The sequence below is a fragment of the Thamnophis sirtalis genome, unplaced genomic scaffold, assembly GCF_051295495.1.
Source record: "Thamnophis sirtalis isolate CommonGarterSnake01/CBP01778 unplaced genomic scaffold, rThaSir2_p1.2 scaffold_4, whole genome shotgun sequence".
Classification (NCBI taxonomy): domain Eukaryota; kingdom Metazoa; phylum Chordata; class Lepidosauria; order Squamata; family Natricidae; genus Thamnophis; species Thamnophis sirtalis.
In genome coordinates, this window is record NW_028261384.1 from 6,721,487 (window position 1) to 6,740,598 (window position 19,112).

Sequence of the window (19,112 nt, forward strand, 5' to 3'; positions counted from 1 at the left end):
CACTTTTTTAGTGTCGTTGTAACTTCGGATGTCACTGAATGAACTGTTATATGTTGAAGACTATCTATATATTCTGCTCAACATACTGTATGTCCAAGAAAACAAAACAAAAAAACAAAACAAAATACGCAGGACACAAAACAAAACGTTCACTTTAGTAATTTATGTCCTGGCCTGCTTCCTTATTTTAAGGCTGGAGTGGGAAAACCCACAATTCTTGGTTTTTTTAAGAATCCTTCAGGCTCAAATGAAGCAATCTTATGAACCCAGATGGTTCTGGATATTGGACTCACCAGATTCCCCAGAAAGAAAATATTTTTAAGTGGGGAGGAGGAGCCACCAAGAGAGATATTCTGAATCATATTATGCCCACAGATCTGGAATTTTCTAAATCAATATCATATAGGCTGGTAATATTAGCCATAGAATGGGGGTGGGGTGGAAGAAAACTCCTTTATGGAACTCAGTTTTATCATCAGGAATTAAACAGCTTGTAGATGGGTAAGGCAGCACCTATATAGAATAGAATAGAATAGAATAGAATAGAATAGAATAGAATAGAATAGAATAGAATAGAACAGCAGAGTTGGAAGGGACCTTGGAGGTCTTCTAGTCCAACCCCTGCTTAGGCAGGAAACCCTATACCGTTCCAGACAAATGGCTATCCAACATCTTCTTAAAGACTTCCAGTGTTGGGGCATTCACAACTTCTGGAGGCAAGCTGTTCCACTGGTTCATTGTTCTCACTCTCAGGAAATTTCTCCTTAGTTCTAAGTTGCTTCTCCCCTTGATTAGTTTCCACCCATTGCTTCTTGTTCTACCCTCAGGTGCTTTGGAGAATATCTTGACTCCCTCTTCTTTGGGGAAACCCCTGAGATATTGGAAGACTGCTACCATGTCTCCCCTAGTCCTTCTTTTCATCAAACTAGACCTACCCAGTTCCTGCAACCGTTCTTCATATGTTTTAGTCTCCAGTCTCCTAATCATCTTTGTTGCTCTTCTCTGCACTCTTTCTAGAGTCTCCACATCTTTTTTACATCGTGGTGACCAGAACTGAATGCCGTATTCCAAGTGTGGCCTTACCAAGGCATTATAAAGTGGTAATAATACTTCAGGGGATCTTGATTCTATCCCTCTGTTTATGCAGCCTATATCATACATAATCTCATCAAATTATTCATTTCTTTTTTTAAAAAAATGGCCATGTCTGTTTTTGACAAGGACACCAATATCATTAGGTTGCGGCAACATTGTTTTGTTTTATTTTTCACATACAGACTAGGGAGTAGTCCTGACTTATGGCTGGTTGCATAGCAATTTCTCAACGTTCTGACTGACCTATCTTGGGGGGTACTTATGACCCAGATTCAAAGTTCTCACAGTTGCCCCCAGGGTCATGTTACTGACATTACTGCTGCTGCTGGCAGTATCCTGCAGTCACATAACCATGTTTTATGACATATCTTGTCAGAACTATCACGAACGCATAAATGCATTTATTTCTGGTTTTCAACAAAGCTCCATCCATAGAAAACCACTGATTCCTTTAGAACCCTGGATTTGCCTAACCACTCCAAAAAAAAATTGTTGTAAAACCGTAACCTAACCTGTTTTATGACCATGACCGTGATGGCCAGGTTCTGTTATGGTCACAACCCGAGGATTACCTGTAACTACAGTATCTATAGGATCTATTAATATAGTTCTAGGCTGCATTAACAGAGGGATAGAATCAAGCTCACGTGAAGTTTAATACCGGTTTATAATGCCTTGGTAAGGCCACACTTGGAATACGGCATCCAGTTTTGGTCACCATATTACAAAAAAAGATGTGGAGACTCTAGAAAGAGTTTAGAGAAGAGCAACCAAGATGATTAGTGGCCTGGGGGCTAAAACATATAAAGAAGGGTTGCAGGATTTGGGCTTGTCTAGTCTAATGAAGAGAAGGACTTGGGATGATTTGATAGCATTGTTCCAATATCCCAGGGGTTGCCACAAAGAAGAGCCAAGGTGGCGCAGTGGTTAAATGCAGCACTGCAGGCTACTGCTAGATCAGCAGTTCAGCGGTTCAAATCTCACCGGCTCAGGGTTGACTCAGCCTTCCATCCTTCCGAGGTGGGTAAAATGAGGACCCAGATTGTTGGGGGCAATATGCTGACTCTCTGTAAACCGCTTAGAGAGGCCTGAAAGGCCTATGAAGCGGTATATAAGTCTACTGCTATTGCTATTGCTATCTCAATCTATTCTCCAAAGCACCTGAAGGCAGGACAAGAAACAATGGATGGAAACTAATCAAGAAGCAACCTAGAACGAAAGAGAAGTTTCCTGACAGTGAGGACAATTAAACAGTGGAACAACTTGCCTCCAGAATCTGTGGGTGCTCCAACGCTGGAAGTTTTTAAGAAGAGATTGGACAGTCACTTGTCTGAAATAGTATAAGGTTTTCTGCCTGAGCAGGGGAATTGACTAGAAGACCTCCAAGGTCCCTCCCAACTCTATTGTTCTGTTATTTGTAGTCTTGGATAATAGACCAGCAATAAACTGGCACTGCAGACTTCTCTGAGCAATATAGTTTATTTCTGTTTTCGCGCCTCATCATTGTCAGTCCCTAAACATTGCTGGATATAACAGGCTTCTTTGTCCTGTAAAAACCCATTGACTTTTAAAGAGAATATATACAAAAACAGGGACACACAAATGAGCTCAGTTGATCAAATAAGAAGTATAAACAAAGGCAGAGAAACAAAAGTATTAGACCACACCTGGAATATTGTGTCCAGTTTTGGTCACTATTACAAAATAGATGTAGAGACTTTGAAAAATGTGCAAAGAAGAGCAACTAAGACGATTAAAGTCCTGGAGAGAAAACACCTAAGAGCAGTTGCAGGAATCGGGTATGTCTAGTTTAATGACAAAAAGGACTAGGGGAGACATGATAGCAGTCTTCCAGTATTTGAAGGGCTGCCATAAAGAAGAGGCAGTCAACTTATTTCCCAAAACACCAAAAAGCAGGAGAAGAAACAATGGATGGAAACTAATCAAGGAAAGAATAATGTAGAATTAAGGAGAAATTTCCTGACAGTGAGAACAATTAATCAGTGGAACAATTTGCTTTCAGAAGTTGTGAATGCTCCATCACTGGAAGCTTTTAAGAAGAGGCTGGACAGCCACTTGCCTCAAATGGTATAAAGATTCTTGTCTTGAGTAGGGGCGGGTTGGACTAGAAGACCTCCAAGGTCCCTTCCAGTTCTATTCTGATTGACTGGTCTACTGATCACTTTCCTAACCTTCCCATGGCTTTCTGACGATTTTGCAAGAGGGTTGTTTCCCTTTTCTTCTCTGGAGTGACCATTTTTGTGCGGGGAATGAAATCCATGAAAACTTAAATTGCTGCATTACACATGATGGGATTAAAATGATATTAGGATAAAAGACACAGAGAGCTGATGTATGATATAATGATTAAGAGCCTGGGTTGATCTGGGTATGATCCAAATTCTAATCCACTTTAACCCCAGAAGCTGCTCTGTGATTATGGGCCACCCACTCTTTCTCAGCCTAACCTATGGTACTTTGCGTAGTTGCGGTGGTGGAGAAAAAAAATTAAAGATTTTTTTGTATGCCACCTCGAATTCCTGGGGCAAATGTGATGAGTAAATATCCCCTTAATAAACATAGATGCGGAGTGCATATTCCCCTTTTTACAGTTATGTACAATGAAGTCCTTGATGTACGACCAAAATTGAGCCTCAAATTGCTGTTAGATGAGTTTTGCTCCATCTTACAACCTTTCTTAACCACAGTTAAGTGAATCAGTGCCGTTGTTAAGTTAGTAACACGGTTGTTAAGTGAATCTGGCTTCCCCGTTGGTTTTGCTTGTCAGAAAGTCGCAAAAGGGGATCACATGATCCCGGGACACTGCTTACCCATAAATATGAGTCAGTTGTTACGCGTCTGAAGTGACGCTTAAAAATGACAGGAATGAGTGGGAATGAAAAAACATAACTTTTAAAACATGCTCAAATGAAAGTAAATTTTCCTATTCCATTTTCTTTTTGGGGCAGATTGTTGAATAGATGATAAAAACGGCCATTTCACAAAAATCTACCATGCACTCAAGTGTTGCCAGCTCGTGAAAGTGAATCAACCAATAGTGGAATTTATGCTTTCTGTGGATTGTGGTTACTACGACATGGTTTTGTGATGTGCCCAGCTATACTGTAGTTCCACATTTCTAAGATCTTGTCGGCATGCAACACACACACACACACACACACACACACACACACACACACACACACACACACACTCAAATACAGACTGTCTGAACCCCAAATCAAGAACATTAAAGGAAAATGAACATAAAAAGAATAAAAAAATACATACACTTGGAATGGGAATGACCCGCATCTGGTCACCCTGGGGGGGGGGAAACGGGGGAAAAAAATCGTTTGTAAGAGTGTAATATTTCAAAACAGTAGAACATAAAATAAACCTACATGTCAGATTTAATAAATAAAGACGTTCCAACTCAAACTCGAAAAAAGAATTTAAGAAATTGGTTAAGTTAAGAGAAGTAAATACTGTGTCGACAGAAATTATCAAGGAACTGCAAAGGAACCGTTACTAGACATTTTGATATTTTCAACAGATATTGCAAAAAAGGGACACAAGGCTTTTCCCCTCCAGCTTTGATGTGGTGGTATTGCCATGCTGAACAGTTTTGCTCTCCTGTTTATTCAGCACGGTATCAATACCAGAACAATATTTATCTATAAATTTTTATTGCAATTAGCAATGAAATTTTAAGCTTTCCTTAGGTACAGTACTAAGTTTAATTTTTTATTTTATTAATTTATCCAATTTATTGGCCGCCCATCTTATCACAGAGTAACTTAAATAGGACTTAAATATCCAGTTATAGTTCATACTTAAGAGAACATTCACTGCAGCCAATCCTCATATTTCAAATCAATAGATTTTACTTGCATGATTTAATACATTAATACAACAATATATTATTGAATTCAGGGAGAACCAATTACATATTTCAAAGTGAAATGATGACTGCTTATTTTAATAGCCAGATACAGATAGGTTAAAAATGTAGTGATTATCTTTACGTACCATTGAATCAATCTACCTTACAATAGAAATAAAACCAAGAATGCAATAAAACAAATTTCCACTTAAAATTAATAAAGCAACCAATCTCAGCAGGATAATAAAATAATGACTTTAATATACATGGCAGCAAATTATAGTGTAACCTGAAGTCCTTCGGAGAGAGTCTCTTAGCCACCTTCTGAAAAAAGACTATCAGAAGTAGTAACTAGGTTACTGGAGGTATGTTGTCCCCACAAGATGAGGTACGTGAGAGAGATATGGGTCATTTTGGGAGGGTCATTGTTATTTTCAATGGGAAACACTAAATATCTTCATCTGAGATAAGGGTCAGTTCTACTTGGGAGAAAGCAATCCAGAAGGTACCTAGAAGGTACTTAGGGCCTTAAAGGTTGGTTCCACCACAAAACCGCGGAGGACAAAATCGCGCTCGACGAAAGCGCGCATTTGACGTCATCACAGCGCGACGAAAACATCGCGCTGTGATCGAAAAATGTAAAAATAAAGCGAAAACCTTACCCTAATCCCCCCAAACCTAACCCTAACCCTAACCCTAAACCTAACCCTAAACGTAACCCTTAACCTAATGCTAAACCTAACGCTAACCCTTAACCTAACGCTAAACGTAACCCTAACGCTCTAAACCTAACCCTAACCCTTAACCTAACCTAACCCTAACCCTAAACCTAACCCTTACCTTTATGTGAATCGGCTTGCTTTAATTTTAATTTTATTTCAATTTTTAATTTTTTTCATCGCGCTGTGATGACGTCAAATGCGCGCTTTCGTCGAGCGCGATTTTGTCCTCCGCGGTTTTGACGGGTCACGTAAAGGTTAAACCCAGCACTTTAAATTATACATGGAAATCTACTGGAAGTTAATACAGCACCCACAATACAAGTGTAATAAAACTGGAACAGCTCTTACCCATTAGTATGTGGAAAGCTGTGCTTTGCACCAAGTGCAAATTTCTACATAGTTTTCAAGAACAGCCCCTGTGCTACAGTAGTCTAACCTAGCAGCGAGGAAGGAATGAGTTAGGACTTCCTGCTGCAGATAGGGTCATAGATAGCCTACCCAAAGGTGCTTTTTTCAAAAAGCAACCAGACTTCCTTTGTTTTTTCCTGGAGGACATTTCACTTCTCACCCAAGAAGCTTATTCAGTTCTGACTGAATGGTAGAGGATGAAAGGATTTGTACTCCTTGAAGTTTTCTAGTTACTCTTTCTGAGAGTTGTTGTGGTCAATTTCATCCTCCACCATTTGATCAGAACTGAAGAAGCTTCTTGGATGAGAAGCAAAACATCTTCAAGGAAAGACAAAGAAAGCCCAGTTGCCTCTTGAAAAAGCACCTTTGGGACAACTGTGACCTGGATGACTGAGACTCTCCATAGACAAATAGCTATGCCCTATACAAGCCCTAGCAATGACATTTATGGCAAATATGGTATTGCTGTCAATCCAATCAGAGAAATTGCTGTCGTAACCAGAGTCACAACTGGAATAGCCAGAAAACCAGATGAGCAGATGATTTCTCCCCGAGGTTTCATGGAAGTATTGCAAAAGTAGGAATGATGGAACAATGGACCATACAAAGGGGCATTCATAGGGCTGATCTTCTACCTACCACCACCCGTGGTACAACCCAAGTGGTGGAACCACTTAAAAAATGCATATCCAGAATTGAGAGAGATACCACGATGGGATCAAACACCAATAGGAGAGGAAGTGGCACCATTGAAGGGCTTACAATTTCATTCAGAACCTGGCAAAGGTCATCCAAAAGAGTGACCAGTGGCATTTTCATTCTATGCCAAGCTTAAAACAACTGAAAAAGTGTCTTCTGCATCCTCCAGAGAATTGTCATTGAAGTTCCACCATCTTGTCTTTATATATGGTTAAAATGGCTGTGTGTGTGTGTGTGTGGTATGTTCCAGCATAACTCTGAAACGCCGCGAGCAATTTCAACCACACTTGGTATACAGATGACTTACTCTCTGGAGAAAAATACTGTGAAAGGTCTGCGGGGGTAAGACAGCCCTAACACCCCTCGGGGGGGGGGGTGTTCTGTTAAGATACAGTCTATTGTGCCTTAAAATGAATTCTACCATACTGCCATAAAATGGCTTCTACTGTACAGCGTTGTGGAGTTGCCATGGTAATGGCTTCACAGTACTCCACAAGGGGGCTCCCTCTGGTAAGGGGGAAAATCCAACATTAGAAATTATGTTTGGTCTTCCCCCTATAAATAAATAAATACCCGGGCAACACCAGATTATCAGCACTAATCAACAATAAACAAAAGGTTTGGGATGGCATGCTGTCTTACATAACTAGATCCATGGAAAGTGTTTTCAGAAAAGGATACACTATACCAACTCTTTAAACGAGGCTTTGACCATTTTTCAGATTTAATTATTTAAGGCCATCAAGAAGAAAGGAACTAGTCTTGTTTTTAATGATTCTCAATAAGGGTTCGGTGCCTTATCTGTTATGAACTAGGTGGCAATTTATAATTGCGGATTTACTCATATGAGGCTCCAACTTCCCCCCCAAAAAACTCACCCTATTAAAAAAAACTTACCTTTTGAAGCCCGCCATTTTCTTCCACCAACGGAGGAAGGACAGTGGTGCTGTTAGGAGATGGAGGCTCAACATTGTAGTCACGAAAGCAGCAGAAAAAAGTGCTAAAGATGCTTCTGCTTCTCTGCTTTTTCAAACTGAGATTACATTGGGACACTGTAAAGAAATGAAATATTACGTTCTAAATGGACTTTTTTTAAAAAAAAATGCCTGTTGTTTCACACAGAACAAATAGATAACTCTGTTATAGCACTGACTTTTTAAAAAACCTCTATTATTTCTAGCAAATTATTATACAAGTAGTCCTCGATTTATGACTGATTGCTTAGCGACCGTTCAAAGTTCTAATGGACACCCCCAAAAGTACTTATGATCCAATTTCAAAGTTCCAATATGGTTTCAACCCCTCCCCCCCAGTCACATGACCACATTTTGGGTGCTTAACAACTGGCCCATGTTTATGGCCGTTTGCAGTCTTAAGGTCATGTGATCGTGATTTATATTTTTGTCTAAAACCAGCATTTACTTCTCTTGGATTCTCCTAATGACCCTGGTATTCACTTAACAACCCCTGCAAAAGAAGGTAACAAAATCTGGTCATGTGGATGACCCGTATTACGACTATCATGACTTACGACCATAATAAGTAGGTCCCATTGCAGTCATAAATGGAGGACTTACCTGGGTTTTAATCTGAACACAGGTCTTCTGTAAATTTGATGTCTCTATTTGTAAGCAAGTAAATTAATTCCATCTTATGATGTTGAATATTTCCGGGGAACATGCAGTGTTTGAATGAAACGGTATGCCAGAGAATGAAATAGTATTGCATGTAATGGAATTTGTTAAGCCATATTGTGTTTATTGCAGCAAACAACTGCACACATCACATCCATATTTTACGCTAAGGTATAAAGGATTCATCAGGCTGTGTGTCCACAGAAATAAGAACCATCTGCTCCTACAGCAAACAATATAACAATGTTTTATTTAGATCCATTTGGACAGGGCCTTTGAGAAAGTACTAGTATAAACATGAAAGGTAGCTGTTAAAAAGAAAAACAAAAACAAATTTGCTAGCAAACACATTTTAAGGTTTGTCAGAAATGTGTGATCAAAAGGTCTTTTCAGGACAATGGGGGGAAAAGCCTAATTCATTGCAGTAAGAATCTAAATAATAGTTGTAATTAGTCTGTGATCCAGAAAGAGAGCATTATGACTCGAGTTTCTTCAAACACTGTGCATTCTCTGCCCGTTTCCTATGGAAAATGACTTCTGTAATGGAATTTGAAAAACGTGAAGGAGGCATTTCCACTGCCACTGGGAGACCACTTAAATATGAGCCAGCAGTGTGTGGGAACAGCCAAAGATGCTAATACAGTCCTTGGTTGTATAAACAGAGGCATAGAATAAAAATCACGTTAAGTATTAGTACTGTTTTATAAAGCCTTAGTAAGACCACACTTGGAATATTGCATCGTTTTGGTCACTACATTACGAAAAAGATGTGGAGACTTTGGAAAAAAAATGCAAAGAATAGCAACTACGATGATTAAAGGCCTAGAAACTAAAACATATGAAGAATGTTTGCAGGAACTGGGTAGGGCCCAGTGGTGGGTTCCGGATTCCGTTCCAACCGGTACGGTTGGAAAGGCCCCGGAGTCACCCACCTGCATGCAAGCATGTGTTGTAGTGTCAAATGATGCTTCGGCGATGCTCCAGCTGCTCAATGGAGCATCACACAGGCGCTGTATGCGGCATGCGAGTGCCCGGAAGCACCGGCAGCTTTAAAACATGGTAAGGAGCGTGGGCAGGCGGGTGGGCCCTCTGGGACGCCGTACCAGAACATTACCCGGTGCTCCAGGAATGCTCCGGTACACCTGTACCAGGGCGTACCGCCTGCAGCCCACCACTGGTAGGGCCATTCTAGAGAAAAGAAAGACTAGGAGTTACAGGACAGCAGTCTTCCAATATTTGAGGGATGGCCACAAAGGAGAGGGAATCAACTGATTATCCAAAGCACCTGAAGGCCATACAAGAAACAATGGATGGAAACTAATTAAGGAGAGAAACAACCTGGAACGAAGGAGAAACTTCTTAACAGTGGGAACAATTAACCAGCCAAACAGTTTGCCTTCAGAAGTTGTTGGTGCTTCATCATTGGAGGGTTTTTTTTTTAAAAAAAAAGACTGGGCAGCCACATGTCTAAAATGGTATAGGATCTCCTACTTGAGAAGAGGGTTGGACTAGAAGACCTCCAAGGTCCTTTCCAGCTCTATTCTGATTGATGTGACCACATTTTGAATTCAACTACCATCTCCCATCTGCAGCATTACAGCTGACTTCCCAATTCAGAGCTTGTAAAGGAGCATCCCGCAGGACTGGAAGGAAGTCCATTGTTTTGCAAACCATTTTGCAATACTAGTCCTTGACTTAGGACCATTTGTTTAGTGATTCTTTGAAGTTACGATGGTGCTAAAAAAACATTACGTATAACCAGTCTTACGAACATTGCAGCATTCCTGCAGTTATGTGATCAAAATCTAGGCGACCCGCGTGTATTTATGCCGTTTGCGGGGTCCTGTGATCACCATTTACAACCTTCCCAAGGATCCTCCTACTAGCAGAGTCAACAGCATAACCCAAATTTGCTTAATGATGGCATGGTTCATTTAACCCCTGCTGCAGAAAAACCACCACCACCACCACCAACTGCATTGCTTATCTGAACCCAAAGGTGCTTTTTCAAAAGGCAACTGGACTTTCCGATTTTTCTTTGAAGACGTTTTGCTTCTCACTCAGGAAGCTTCTTCAGCTCTTCATAGAGCTTTACCGTAACTGAAGTTCTGGTCCACAATGATGGTCAGAAATGAAGGCCTGTCTGCATTTCCTTACACTTCGAATGTAGAGGGGGGGGGGAGGCTTCCTACTTCCACTTGTGTGAATTTGACCTTTATTTTCTCTCTTAAATTAAAGCAATGAATAATCTGGATCAGACATGAAAACGGGGAGTTATAAACCTCCTTCACAGATCTACAAAACTGCTTAGCCTCAACCTGGCATTTCACTGCAATTTGAATATTGTGCGATGTAGGTTTTTGTGCCTGACTGAGCAATGCTGCTCCTGAAAAACACCATTTTAAAGTGTTTTTTAAATTCGAGAATACTGAATATCATTGCCTTGTGTAGAGCATATTTTCCTCTCCACTGTTTCTGAACTCAAGCATTTTAAACTTCTGAAGTTTTTCAATTGCAAACGTCCACAAAGAGGCTGAAAATAAAAAATAAAAATAGAAGTTTCAGCCCATGTTTCAATTCAAAATGAAGAAGCAAGTAAGTGACAAGAGGCCTGATAATCAAAAGATTTGGAGACAAATTTAATTGCTTTTTGTTCACCTTTGTCTTTTATACAACACAGCTTCTCCAATAATAAAGTAAGGCATTAACTACAAATATTTCAAAGTTAAAACTTGCAAAGAAGTTGAGCTTATGTAGTTTGTTCTGCTCGAAAAGAACTTCATGTAATAAAAGAATAGATTTGACTGTAAAACAATATCGTGAGTCCAAGCTATTGAACTGTGATTGTAAAATAAGGAACTTTTCGCTTTGCTTCAATAGGATGAGAATAATACAGATTTCGGCAAGTCTTTGACTGAATAATTCCTAAGAAAAATGGAAGCGCTCATGTGAACATCTAATTAAATTCCATGTCAGGACTTTTGTTATCATTAAACAGAAGCATTGAGTATTTTTTTTCTCTAGCTAAATATTTAAGATCTTCTCAGAATGTCAGCCAAGGGTTTGTCTTTCATCTAAAAACACCAATTGTTGTTGGCTTTACTGGTACTTAAATTAGGATTGTGACTTAAATTAATTCATTCTCTTCTTCTCTACAAATTGCCAACTACAGGGAATTCTCAAGTTACAACTATTCATTAAGTGACCATTTGAAGTTATAATAGCACTGAAAAAGAGGACTTATAGCACTAAGACTTATATACAGCTTCATAGTGCTTTATAGCACTCTATAAGGTTTACAGAGTTAGCATATACCCTCAACAATCTGGGTCCTCATTTTACCAAACTCAGAAAGATGGAAGGCTGAATCAACCTTGAGCCTGTCATGATCAAACTCCAGGCAGTGGGCAGAGTCAGCCTGCAATACTGCATTCTAATCACTGCACCACCACAACCTATGACCGTTTTTCACGCTTATCACCACTGCAGCATCCTCTAGGTTGATAAAAATTCGGATACTTGGGACGGCCCTGAAAAAAGTGACTTATGACCACTTTTCATAGTTACGACATCTACCGTATCACCACAATCATGCGATCAAAATTCAAAATGGTTGGCAACTGGTTCAGTTATGACGCTTGTCATATCTTGGGGTCAGGTAATCACCATTTGTGACCTTCTAGCAAGCAAAGTCAATGGAGAAGCCAGATTCACTTAACGTTCACATATTACTAACTTAACAATTGCAGTGATTTACTTAACGAAGTGGCAAAGGTTGTAAAATGGGGCACAATTCACTTAGCAACAGATATTTGGGGCTCAAATATGATTACACTGTATAGAAATAATGACAAGTAACTTGATGGACTAGATCTAACAATTAATATACCTTTCCCACCCTTTTCCTTGCTCTTATTATTTGTGGAAATATGGCTGGGAACAACAAGAAGTTTTTCTTCTAAGACAAAAAAAAAAAAGATGCAAATTTGTTAAACTGGCTCATGGGAAACAATTAACTATTGTGTGTTTTTTTCTTGAAACTGTAACTTTGTAAAAGAAGTTTGATAACTTGCAAATGCAAACACTATTCAGTTGTCCCGTTTCAATTAATACAGCTTCAAGACTGCACCACTATAGTGAATGAGAGAATATGGATAATTTCCTTCAAATGAGCTGGATTATAGTTACCACCACCAGCAGATAAGAGTTTTATTGTGGAAAATGATGAGAGGTATAGTCTTGACAGATTTGGCTGACACTAACACCCAAAGGTTTCATTCACTAAGGCAGTGATGTCTAATCTTGGCAACTAAGATTCCTGGACTTCAACTCCCAGAATTCCCCATTTAGCCATGCTGGCTGAGGAATTCTGGAAGCAGAAGTCCACAAGTCTTGAAGTTACTAAGGTTGGATACCCCTGCACTAAAAGGCTTAACAAAAAGATTACTAACTACAGGTAGTCTTTGACTTGTGGCCATTTGTTCAGAGGCAGTGCTGAATGGACTTAACATTCATGGATATGGCAGCAGCCCTGCAGTCATGTGATCAAAATTCGGGAGCTTAGTAGTCTGTCCATGACCAAACCGCAAAGGTCCACTTTATCTGCCCCCCTCATCTCTCTTCCCCCATTTACACATTTTGACACACACACCACACTTCCTGTCCTAACTGATCTTTGCCAATTTGCTCAGCAGCCGCGGCAAGGACCAGGGTGGACATGCCACATCAACAGCAGAAGCAAGATGGTGGCAGAGATCAACTGGGGCAGTGATCAGTGGACTGCAGACCTGTGAGGACGACTGTGGCTGGGACTGGATTGTGATTATCTGTGACTTTGTGCTATACTGCTGAGCTGGGGCTGGACTTCACACTGTGTCATGCTACAGGGCTAACTTCTTGCAGCTCCACAGACACGGCATGGAAAGAAGCCAATGATTGGCCACTGCGTGGCAAGCAGCCATTCTGCAAAATCAACAAGAAAAAGGGTTTCAAAGTTTGCTCGAAAGCTAAACTGAGTTAGTGTTAGACCATAGTCTATTGAACCATGGGTAGCTCTCTGAAGCTGGTTTAAGGCTACCTTGATTTAGTTTTCAAGCAAGGTTTGAAACCCTTTCTTTTTTGCTATGGTTCTTGCAAACAGCTGACCTAGATACTTTTCATTTCTCCGTGTTAGAGCAGATGGTTTAAAAATATTTCTTCTATTATTGTTGAGTGGAGAAGCAGAAAAGACTCATTTAAATTACACAAATGTATCGTGTCATAAAACGATGTGTGGAGATTCAGAGGAAAAAAATATAAAAGACAAGGCAGTTTCTATGCCAGGGGGGGACACATGGTGGGGTTCCACCGTTAAGGCATTCCCGTAAGTCGACAAGGAAAACACAAGTGTGATTAAATCATAGGTGAGCAACACACAATCCCAGGGGGAACAAGTAAGGCTTCACCTGATTTCATGTAGTGCTCAGGCTAATTTCACAATGGCTCCAAGAGTAAGAAGTTCAGACTCTAATAAGGAGTATCCTTCAGCCTGCTGCACAGGAAAGCAATTAGAGAGAAAGGTGGGCACCAACCAGAAATGGGTAATTTTTTATTTGCATCCAGCCTTTAGCTAAAGGTGTTCCCCTCTGATATATATGCGAGTTGTTCCTGACTCTAGGGGGCGCTGCTCATCTCCGTTTCAAAGCCGAAGAGCCAGCGCTGTCCGAAGACGTCTCCGTGGTCATGTCGCCGGCATGACTTAATGGCAAAGGTGCATGGAACACTGTTACCTTCCCACCAAAGGTGGTTCCTATTTTTCTACTTGCATTTTTTACGTGCTTTTGAACTGCTAGGATGGCAGAAGCTGGGACAAGTAATGGGAGCTCACTCCATTACGCAGTGCTAGGGATTCGAACCGCCGAACTTTCTGATCAACAAGTCCAGCCATAGCCACCGCCTCCTTTATTTGTATAAATAAGTGGTGAATGTATCCAACATCCCCCTCTTCCTCCTATTTTCCGCACAACCATCCTCTGAGGTGGTTTGGGCTGAGAGCGAGGGACTGGTCTGGCTTTTATGGCTAATGCGGGACTTGAACTCCTAGCCACTTATCTTTCTAGCCTGGTGTCATAACCACAAGACAAAAGTGTTTTTGGCTTTGTCTCAATCAATGTGTGCATTATAGCCTACCTATCATACCTGAGAATATTGGTTTCACTAGAAAGATGGTTGATGGTCTGTAAAATTAATCACAAGTTACGACCAGGATGGGTAGGCTCCATTACTGTCATAACCCGAGGACTACCTGTGAGACAACACTTGTTTAGTCAAGTCTAAACCAGAGAGGATCTGATCTAGGGATTTTTCGATCTACTCTGAGCTTAGATACAGGTAGTCCTCAACCTGTGACCACAATTGAGCCTCAAATTTCCGTTGCTAATCAGGACAATTGTTAGTTTTATGAATTAAAACTAACAATTGTTAGTTTTATGATCTTTCGTGCCATAGTTGTTAAGTGACTCATAGCAGTTGTTAAGTCAGCAACATGGTTGTTAAGTGAATATGGCTTCCTGCTTGTTAGGTCACAAAAAATGGGCACATGACACTGGGACACTGCAATTTTCATAAACATGAGCCAATTGCCAAGGCCCTGAATGCTTATCCTGTGACAATAAGGATGCTGCAACAGTTGTAAGTGTGAAAACTGGTCAGAAATTACTTTTTTCCAGTGCCACTGTAACTTCAGTCACTAAGGAAATGGTTGTAAGTGGAGGATTATCTGTACTACTCTGAGCATGGTGTCATTAAGTCTACCATGTTCCTCCAGAATGGAATTTCTTTTGGAAGGGAAAGTCCGACTTCTTTTTCTGGAAGTCTACATTTGGAAAAAGCCATAAATAGAAATGACTGTTGTAGGACGGAGAGTTTGGTTTTACCAGATTCTCAAAAGGACATTATTAATGTCAATTAAACTAGACATACCCAGTTCCTGCAACCGTTCTTCGTATGTTTTAGCCTCCAGCCCCCTAATCGTCTTTGTTTCTCTTCTCTGCACTCTTTTTTAGAGCCTCAATGTCTTTTTAATAATGTGGTGACCAACATCAGACAGGACAGCAACAAATGCCACCTACTGATCAGAAAACTTCAGAGTTCTGCACCCTGTAATTAAAAATGCTAAAAATACAAGATAAGAAATTTGTGAAGCCAGATTTGGTACTAAAAGAGAGACCAGCAGAATCAATTCAAATCTTAAAATAAACAAATAAATCGGAACATTTGTACAGTGCAAAGAATTAGGCTTTGTAAATGCCACAGATTATATTAAATATCTACAGTCTTATATTCCTAAAAATATTTCTAAATATGTGGAATGGTGTATGTTAAATGTTTCAGAGAACACAGTTCATAAATGGATCAAAATCCCATTAAATTAGCAGGGTAAAATGAATACCATTACAATTATTGTCCCAGAATTAATTTATGTATTAAGAGGTATTCTAACATTAATGTCAAATGAATGTTTTCTTTAGGTGGGTAAGTTATGGAGGAAACTTTATATGGGAAAATAGGATCTCATTATTTACAGGAAGGTTTACATAGGATTTAAGAATTTATATTATTTACAGGAAGGTTATCTATTGAAGGTGATATTTTTAATTAACTAGATTAAAAAGTAATTTTGGGCTTATATTTTCTCAACAATATCTATGCAGAATGAATACAGGGAGTCCCTGCTTCCTGGATGCATTGTTAGATTTTATGATGATAGACTGTTAAAAAAAATAGCTTTGAACCAAATTTAAAATTGTCCAGATTATCTCTATTCACATGTTTCCCACCTGGCTTGCAACAAAGAAAGTTAATGGGGAATACATAGGTTGAATTGCAAATCATGGTCATATGCTTCACTTAACAACCAGTGATTTGCTTAACAACCAAATGTAGAGTGATGTCATAAGTCCATTCTAATAATATGATTTTCCACTTAGTAATTATGGCACTTAGCAATGGAACTGCTATTCCCAACTCTGATCGCCAAGTAAGGATTATCTATAGAATATTAACCACTGTGGACTCTTTTGGAAGTTTTTATGTATTCTATTAAGATTATAGCAATTGCTAGGATTTATACATAATAAAAAGGGTATTTTGTTCCTTAGTTTACAAGCAGTCAAACATATTTTAGCTTTGATAGTCATAAATTGGAATTTTATGTTGCTCTTATAAATATTTAACTTTATGGAAAGGATCTACCTTAAAAATAGGAAGCCAAATATTCTATTGGAAGCTGTGAGTGGAATCTGGACTATGTACTTTAAGGCAATTATTTTGTAATAATTATTTTAAAGACTTTTCTTGACTTTGAATGGAATGTTGTCATCCTAATTCACAACAGCCACAAATATAATCAGCTCAAGTATGTTTAATGCCTCAATACAGACTGGACAGTTTGGCTCAGTCTGAGAAATCGGAGATGCTAATTTATTTGATGATCTCAGTGTTTGAAATTAAGCACACAATATTTTTATATTAAACACTTAGAGAATAAAGCGAGTATTAAGGACACTGCTGGCTTATGAATTGAAGAATGAAACATGAATGGCTGCAGGTCTTAACAATGTTAAATCTGCTTCTTCGGATTTAATATTAAAACTGCTTCATCAAAAGATCGTAGTTAACTGGACATCCCAAAGTATGTGCAGGAAATACTGGCATAAACCTTCCATTTTAATTAAAACTAAAACACCATATCTTATTTCCCTCTGTGTAATATTGGTATTTCCTTCAATTCCCTTAGCAAAATAATCCATTCCACCTCTTAACATCCAAGTTTTATATGTAGGCCTAATATGATTCCACATGCTATTGGTTTCTTTTCCCTGTCAGCTCCCAGATTACGTAATATATTTCCAAGGCTAACGAAAGCAGACAAGCAGCTATATAAAAGGCTATTGAATTCGTTACACCTCTGTTCCCCATTAAGAAATATTGAGGCAAAGGCTATTCCAAGTCATACTTTCCTTGAGAAAAAAAGAAAATTGAAGTAATTGGAATAGACAGCAACACCACTATGTGGATTTGCAGTTGGCTGACCACTGCACTCAACATGTAGTCCTCAATGAAGCCACATCTACATGGAGGGAAGCATGCAGTAGGATACCCAAAGTTTTGTCTTGGGCCAAGAACTCTTCAAAAGTCCTTCATAAATGATCTAAATGAAGGAATAGAATGGAACTCATCAAATTAGCAGATGACACCAAACTGGGGCAAATTGCTAACACTCTGGAAGATAAGACTCAAGATTCAAAAGGATCTTGACAGATTTGAGCCTTGGGCCCTATCCAAGATGCAGTGGTGAGAAAAATAAAATCTTGCACTTAGGCTGGAAAAACCATAGGCAAAATATGGAATAGGCGGTAGCTGGTTCAACAGTAGTAACTATAAGAGGGATCTAGATGTCTTAATGGATCACCACTTAACTATGAGACTGCAGTGTGTGGCAGCTGCCAAAAAGGCCAGTGCAGTACTGGATTACATTAACAGAGGGACAGAATCAAGATCACAAGATAATACTGCTTTATGTGATCTGCTCGGAATACTGTGTCCATTGTGGTCACAGCAATATTAAAAAAAATGTTGAGATCCTAGAAAGTGTGCAGAGAAGAGCAAAAAAAGATGACAAGGGATCTGGAGGCTAAATCATATGACGAATGATTTAAGGAGCATATCTAGCCTATCAAAGAGAATGATTAGAGGTGATATGATAGTTGTCTTCCCTTACTTTAGAGGCCGTCACAGAGAACAGGGGGGGGTCGCCTTACTCTCCAAAGCAACAGAAGACGATACAAAAAGTGGATGGAAGCTTGTTAAACAGAAATCTAACCTAGAACTAAGGACACATTTCCTGACAAGTGAGGAAAAAATAAATCAATGGAATGGCTTGTCTCCTGGAATTGTGGCTGTTCCATCACTGGAGGTTTTCCAGTAGACAACCATTTGATGGGATGGTATTAAGCTCTCCTGCCTTGAGCAGAGGGTTGGACTAGTTGACCTCTGAGGTCTGTTCTGAGTTCTATGTTCTATCCCCTTTGCTTACTCCAGAAAAATATTTAACTCAGGGATGAGAATTCATGATGTGTGAAAAACATTTCTAGGTAAAGGATGGAAGTGGACATCAAGGTCCTGTCATCATATACCCTGGCATGGTATAGAAAATCAAAGAAGTACTTTTATCTCATGTTTAATATTCCCAATAGCTCCATAGAAACTTTTCATATTTGAATCTGTGCCCTGTGCTTTCCAAACTTCGAAGAGGCAGGAAGAACAGCTGTTAAAATAGTACATATTCACGGAAGTGATGGGTCATGAATGCTCATGAATTAAGCAAAACCACTGTCCTGAATTGAATGCATCCTATCGCATTATGAGTCCCCTATGCAAATGGGAAAACTGAGAGATTCTAAATTTGCTAAGTGTTGAAAATTACGCACATTTTGTCCGATTCTTCTCCACCTTAGTTCTTAAATACTCTGGGTACACAATGTCCCTTATTACTTACTAGCAAGTGTGTCATTGTGGAGTCTCTTCACAGTGAGTATCTGGGAGTGGGGGGGGGGGGGGAAGGAGGGTATCTCACTAAATGAAGTCAATATCTACTCGCCGCATGGTTTGGCTTCTTTTATTGTTAAA

At 39.5% G+C, this 19,112-nt stretch overlaps 1 protein-coding gene across 2 annotated transcripts in view; it reads right to left on the bottom strand.

Moving 5' to 3' along the window:
• CTDSPL (CTD small phosphatase like) overlaps positions 1-19,112 on the bottom strand; it is a 66,327-nt gene that overhangs the window by 18,055 nt on the left and 29,160 nt on the right. For both annotated transcript variants that reach the window (XM_087712426.1, XM_087712425.1), the window contains exons 2-3: positions 7,708-7,862; positions 4,387-4,419 (exon numbers count right to left, since the gene is read on the bottom strand). In XM_087712426.1, the coding sequence (XP_087568552.1) occupies positions 4,387-4,419; positions 7,708-7,862 (188 nt within the window). The remainder of the gene's footprint in view (positions 1-4,386; positions 4,420-7,707; positions 7,863-19,112) is intronic.